Here is a 7,378-nt window from a genome sequence, read left to right on the forward strand (position 1 = left end):
ATGTGCAATATAAACTGAATGTCAGTTGTATCAGCACAGCAAACTGGAGACCAGCCCTCAACTGCTGGAATATTGTTCCATATACTGTGCTGATTTACATGAGCCTAAGAATGGGACCCATTAAGTAGTCAAACTCCTGACAGGATACATAGTCCTCTGGTGCCATAACTTATGATGGCTTGTGCAGCTGCAGTTCAATAGACAGGCACTGCTGCTGAAGTAACATGCAGCAGGCATACAGCTCTGGTGCGGTGCAGATGCCACTGGTACGTTTTGAAGTAGGAGGCCAAAGGCCAAACACGAACCACATTCGGACAAAGCTGTAATGCAATATCACTGCACCACTATAGACCCTGCAGTTTACTCTGGCTCATGGTGTAAAATAAAAATGCATGAAGCTCCAGCCCAAGTGCGTATATGGTCTCACAAGGGCACCGCACCGAATCTTCATCACCCAGTTAGACTTATCCTTCCATCTCAGCCTTTTTTATAAGGACAGTTTTCCAGTAAACCCCTGGCTATTCTGCAGCCTATCGGTGATGCTGCAAGCTGCTTCTGCTGGAACAGTGCGTAATTAAGCAATAATTTATATTCTGTGCATGTATGCACAGAGCAATAAAGTGTTCTCAAGAGCTGCATGCTGCTGAGGCATTTAATCCATGCACAGAAGGAGTTTACTGCAAAGCTGCTCCCTCCAAAAGGCTTTTGTCATTGCTGTGTTGGGAGGGAATTGGGTTTATTCTTTAATAATTTCATTTAATTGTGATATGATTTAAATAGCAAATGGTACACACTCCGCTTTAGGATCAGACCTCATTTTATTTATTTGTTTGATGTACCTTGAAAATCATAAAAGCTAGTAGGGCAGAGGGAAAGTAAAGATAATGTTGTTTCACTTTAAAGATTTTTTTTTTCTCCCCAAACCCTATAATAAAAAAGTGATGATAGTTAAATAAACAGCAGTCCTTCCAAACACATTAGTGGCCACAAATTGCCATCAATTGCAGCTACTAGGGATACTTTAAAAGGCAGAGATTTGCATTTACTTGAGAACTGCATGGTTTTAGGGGACTTCTTAAAATCCATACCTTTCTGCTTCTCTTTTTATCTACTGTGTTTACAAGTAATACTTGACATTTCCATCTCTGGGAAAAAAAAAAAAAAAAACAACCCAGAAGGGGAGAAGAATCAGGATTTTGGGTTTGTTTACTTTGTACATCTGACAGCACTGTTAGTATGTGAGTCATTTCTGCCTGTTGTGGGGGGAAGGGAGAAACAAGTGTCTTCCATCAGGCATGGAAGAAATGTTTTCCAAATAATGAGAAAAACTGTTTGCAGAGGGGAGGGTCTCAGAGGTAGGATTGGTGCCTGGATCATTTTACTTACTGGCTTTTTGGATTTCCCTTGATTTCAAATTGCTGATGCCTCCTTCAGTCTAGTCTGACACCATCCCTGATCCTAGGGAGAAGGATGTTTAGTTGAGTCTCCTGTCAGCAGGGTCTGTTTGCACACTAGCACCACTAAGTCTCACCTTCATTTGCACTATATCTAAGAAATACATCAGTTCTTGTCTGAGCAGACACCACAGACCCTGGGAAATCCCTCAAGCTCTTATTGCTATGGAAGCAGACCCAGGTGTGTGGGCAAAGGACGTGGCTTCTGACATGGTTCAGGGGGTCACTAGCGTGAGGCAAAATTCAAATGTATCTGGTATGGATGGTTTGAGCCTGTCTGTGTTAAAATCAGTTCACTCACAAGCAGTTCTGCTCTCCTCTGGAGGTGAAGTTTGAAAACTACAAACGGAGGCATTGCAGCCACTCACACAGCTAGGCTGATGAGAAAGAAAAGGGATGTTTACCAGAAAAACTCAAAACCAATTCCCAGCAGCAGAGCTCCACAGCTCTACTTGATATAATCATGCTTAAACCAGCTACAGCAAAGTTCTCTGACTCATAATCCACACCGAATTAGGCTTTGACTGTCAATGATTTAACCTTCCCAGCCATTCATCTCCTCACCATGTCTACCCCTGCAGCAAGGATGGGAGGACCCCAATCTTATACCCATCCATAACAAATAAGTTCATTTCTGTTCTAAACAAACTTCCAGTCTAATTGGAAGAGACATTCAGTGTGATGCTTAATATTCTTCTTCAGTAAGATATAAGAAGGCAAAGCACGAGATAGCCTCAAGGTATTAAATAGCTCAGGTGCTCAAACTGCTGTTGACCATCAGTTCATTAGCAGGACAGGCACTGTCAAAACCAGCCCAAGAGGAGCCCAGCTGTCTAATGAGTCAGGATGGAGGTTTAAATACAACGTCAAATATCAGTGTCTGTGGCACAGACATGGCTTTACGTGAAATTTCATCTCGCACCTGACTGAAGCATTTTGCAGTGACATATGAATTTCCTTTGTCAAAACTGCCTCTGTTGCCTTGTCTCATTCATTACTGTTTAACTTAAGATGATAATGTGTAAATCCCACCACAAAGAACTTAGCACTTCTGCTTGCTACAGCTGCTGAAGGAGATGGTCTTTATCTCCCCCATCCAGCTTGCATACAAACACATCTGCAGTGAGCTCTTATTACCCCCTGTCATTCACATTCCGTGTGCCAGTATTACATCTGGACCACCAGCCTTCAGGTTTGGTCAGAGTTATGTGGAATGTTTTTCACAAAGAAATTTAAGTTTACATTGCTGTGGCTGTCCAGAGAGCTGGGGCATTAATAAAATGTATGGGGGCACCTCACTGACAGCAAAAACCTGCCAGGAAAGTGAATAAGGGTTCAGTTTACTTTCTGGGGAGAAAAAGAATCTCAGGGTTGGGGATGATCATGTCTTGCTGCAATCCTGCTGCCTCTGAAGCATTGTCCATAGCACGGGCAGTGTCATGGGCAGAGGTGACAGCCTCCCTCCTCTTGCTGTCCCAGCTCCATGTCTTATCTAGAGTAGTACAAGCTACGTTTTCAAGTTAATCTCTGAATCACTTACACCCACAACTTTTTCACTATGATGGCCAAACCCCATGCAATTTGCGTGGATGAACCTTTGTGTCATGATTGCTAGTTCATGAGGAAAAGTTACCAAACAATCGTGAGATAGTAACTGTATTCAGTTTTCATCAGTAACCCTCCTGGTGAGAGGCCAGGTTAACTACAAGTGAGGAATTCCTTGCTTGGCTGAATACAAACAACACATAGGACTCATGTAATGACCATCAAGATTCCTCTAGGTGGTATACAATGGCATTTTTCTGTCAGTAATGAATAGCACTGTGCCATACAAAATGTTCTGCAGAAGCACAGGGGTGTGACTGGCTGAGGACTGTACTATGCATCCTCTAACATTGTGCATGGCAGCCAGTATTTGTCATCATGGGATTAACCCATTCTCCAGCGAAGGGGCAGGAACAGGACAAGCTTCATCTGAAGAAGTCTCATGCTCATTATTTGCTTTATCCTCTATTGTTGTTACTCAATTTTCTTTACTGTTCATTGTTATGGGCAGAATACCCCCAGCAAGATGAAGTGCCAATATATTGGACACCGTTCGAATACAAAGATAAGCATCACTTGTTGCATTGTAGAGCTTGTGATCAAAACAGCCAAGACAAAGAGTGAAAGCACAGGGAGTATTTGAAATACAAAGTTATTTCCTTCCCTTTTGTACTTAGAAAATGCATCTCCAGTCTGGCCGCACAGATTTTCCCACCCACCTCTCTTAACAATCTTATATTTTGAGAGAGCTGAAATTATCATGTTCTTGCTCGCAAAGAAAGGTCTTTCATGTCATATTCTAACCACAGACAGTTTAAATGAGCCATGGAGCTTTGTTCAGAGCACAGTAGCTCTGATGGATCCCATTATCCTTGATCCGACAGCATGTTATTCATGTTGACATGACTAGCACAGAGAACAACTGCGTACTTGACAGACACCTTCATGTTACTGGATAACCGAAGTGACATAGTAAAACATGGAACAGGGTGTGTGGTTTCTAATCAAACTACCTGATTTTTGAGTAAGGGATTCTGCAAGGAAGACTCCCCCACTTCTCCTGGAAATCTGTGAAGACAGCTCCAGAGCTTGGGATCCCACAGTGCTCTTGTTAAAGTCCACAGAACGGAGTGTAGACTAATTGGGTGCTGGTGAGAGGCCAGAAGGCTGGTTTTATTTCAACAGGCATAGTACCTGCTACAGCTTGGGCCTTCTGTGCCCATGGCTCTCAGGCAATTCAAAGAGGCCCAAAAAGGGAAGAATTAGAGGGTAAAAATAAACTGCCGAGTTTATGATGACTTCAGTTGTTATCTCTTGAGACAGACGCATAGCATCTGTACCTATCCATTATTTGGTGTGTGGGTGGTAACTGTGACATTTCAGGAACTCGAGAGTTTAGCTTTGATGAAGCTGGAGGCCAAAGATCAAAATTGGACTCATCTGGGTGGGCTAAGGTTCAGCCTCATCTGATACACGTGTCTTCCCATAACACTTACCACCTGAGAGAGTTATGAAGCCTGTCCTCGCAGTGCTCTCAGGAAGACATGAAGTATTGCTGCAGAGATGGAAAACAAGAACAGGATAGTTTGAAGATTTCCCCAGCACAGCAGAGGGCATCTAGATTGGGACTGGAGTCATACAGAGAGTAGAATCCAGATTTTGAAAGAGAGTTTAAGATTTTGACAGTCGTATTTAAAAAGGTGTGTGTGTGTGTAATGAAGAATTTTAAATTTTTATATAAGAAGAGTCTGGAAAAAATCTCCCAAGTCATTTGAAATGTACATTTCAACAGAGCCAAGTATGTGAAGCATTTCGTACTATTTTCTGCTATAAAATCCATCATGGAAAGAATGAAATTAAACAAAAAAATTCAAGCTTTTTATCCCCCCAAGAAAGTATTGAAACATGATGATTCATTCTGTAGTTGTCTAAAGCAAAATTCCAGAAAAATCCATAGTCTCACGAAGCATTCAGGTTCCCAAGTGAGTGCTCATCATGAAAACACTGTTCCTGATGAAGTTTTTGCATATAGCTCTGTTCAGCATCAGATCAGTATTCAAGACTCCTTTGGCGCTCAGTTCTTTCCCCATGGAGCCACTAGACTAAGCCATTTCCTATACAAACATCTTCCCCTAGGTATTTCCTTACTGCTCGCACTAGCTTTTGTCAGGATACTTGGAAAGTGGTGTGTCTATCACTCTTCTAACTTCTCTTTCTTTTTTTCCTCCCTCCTTCTCCCCTTCCCACTCTCCTCCAGGAACCTTCTGCATCATTTCACTGTGCACGTGCGTGGCTGGAATCAACTTTGAGCTCTCCCGCTATCCCCGCTACCTGTATGGACTTCCTGATGACATCAGCCATGGCTATGGCTGGTCCATGTTCTGTGCGTGGGGGGGCCTGGGCCTCACTCTTATCTCTGGCTTCTTCTGCACTCTGGCCCCTTCTGTCCAACCTGTCCCCAGGACCAACTGCCCCAAATCTAGACCTGAGAATGGGACAGTGTGCTAGAACAAATAGCAAACAAATACACACGTACATATATATATATATGTCTATGTATACCTATACATGCATATATATGTATATATAATTATATATATATATAATCTCAAATTAATGCCAGTGCCAAGGTAGAGCTGAGTCCAACACAGCACTCACATCTCCACTGGACTCTGTTGCTTCGTTCTTTCTCACAGTGATGGGAAAGCTTTTCTCTCACATGGCTCTTCCATCCAACTCTTTTCAGCAGCGTACCTTAGAGATCGAATGAACATACAGTTGCATCTACCTACTGCCATTTGGAAAGGGGAACAGGGGGTCCATGTGGGGGATCTGGAACCAGAATCTGTACAGGACATGGAGGGTGGGGTGGGGTGAGGGCAAAAGAAACCTGTCCATTGCATCCAGAAAGAAAAATGCAAACAGCAAGCAAAGGAACAAATCAAGCATTTGAGCCAACTTTACAATGCACCTCCTCAAGGCCATTATCAGAAACCCACCCTCTTTCCTTTTTTTTCTTAAAACAAAATGACAAAAGCCTGCCCTGTCATTGGTTTGGGGTTTATGGGTTGGGGATTTTTTTTGCTTAAAACACAGAAAACAAAAAGGACAGAATGTGTGAGGAAAAGCAGAAAAGCATTTTCTCTTTGCCTGCCAAACTTCAGAGGAGCAAACAAGTGAAAATAATAATAACAAAACCAGAAAACAACAACAAACACAAACTTCATGAGGACATCTCAGCGGACTTTCCAACAATGCGGTTTTAATCTTCCAGCTGCCTTACATCCAGGCTTACAACTGAGGCTGAACTGCTAACAGTAACGCAGCAGAAGGCCTTTTGAAAATGCTGTGATACATGTGTGTATAACCTTTTCTTCCCTCCCCTTTTATTTATTCTTTTTTTTTAAGAAAAAGAAAAATTTAAAACATCGCAATGTGATTGTCCACTAAACCCATCCATGCTGTGTTTGTGGCCCAAGACTGAGGCACCGCAACTGCGGAAGCACGAGGAAAGCCGTCAGGTCTGAGACAGCGTGTCTCCTCTGGTGGATTTCAGGATGTTTTTTTGTTTTCATGGAACATCTGAGAGTTCGGGATGGTGGATTCAAGGGAAGACCAACCAAGGAGAAGGGAGGTGGGGGGAGCCATGGCTATTGTTCTTCCCAGATATTTCCTGGAGTGGGATTTCATGAAGTTTCTGGTTCGGATGTTTAAAACAACTGGGCAAAAGCCATTGCTGAGGAGGAAAGGGAGCCAGCTTTTGTAAGGGAGAAGTAAGAGACGCCTCTTGTTGTGTTCATGTATGCCAAATAAGACGTTCCCACATCTTGTCTTTGGAAATTTCCCTGGTTCACTGGACATCTTCACTCTCCATCTGGGAGAACTGTGTACAGATGGAAACAAAAAGGTCAGATGCAGAGAACAGAGATCCATTTCCCATGAGCTCAAGCATTGTATGATATAATTGTGAATCTGCAAATGGGACTCTTTCTCTTTTTTGGTCTTTCTCTTTTTCCTGTTTTTCCTGTTCCCCAAAGAGTCTCTTTTCTCCTTCCCGCTGCTTTTCCCATCCTATGACCTATTCAGATCATAAGTCCCAGAAGAGCTAAATGAACAGCTAAGTCTGGAGAGGTGGGTGAATGCTGTCAGAGGAAGCAAAGTATTTTGGTTTTGAGGGCATTGGGTCCTTGCAGGGGACCAATGGCTGTGGGGAAGGTGGGGAGGAAGGGCCAAGGGAGTAACTAAAGGACGTCTTAAAAGACAACGACTGAATGGCCATATGCAGGAGTAAGGATGCCACTGTCAAATGCACAGGCAAAGGGAGAGAGGGCAAAGTAAAAAGGCCTCCCCAAAACCAACTCAACCCAACATGCTCTTAA

At 43.0% G+C, this 7,378-nt stretch overlaps 1 protein-coding gene across 1 annotated transcript in view; it reads left to right on the forward strand.

The window, feature by feature from the left end:
* The window catches only part of TMEM178B (transmembrane protein 178B), a 216,280-nt gene extending 210,245 nt beyond the window's left edge, over positions 1 to 6,035 (forward strand). Inside the window, exon 4 of the mRNA XM_031051485.2 lies at positions 5,257 to 6,035. Coding sequence (XP_030907345.1) covers positions 5,257 to 5,507 — 251 coding nt within the window. The 3' untranslated portion in view covers positions 5,508 to 6,035. The remainder of the gene's footprint in view (positions 1 to 5,256) is intronic.
* Positions 6,036 to 7,378: the final 1,343 nt, after the last annotated feature.

The sequence above is a fragment of the Melopsittacus undulatus genome, chromosome 5, assembly GCF_012275295.1.
Source record: "Melopsittacus undulatus isolate bMelUnd1 chromosome 5, bMelUnd1.mat.Z, whole genome shotgun sequence".
Lineage (NCBI taxonomy): Eukaryota > Metazoa > Chordata > Aves > Psittaciformes > Psittaculidae > Melopsittacus > Melopsittacus undulatus.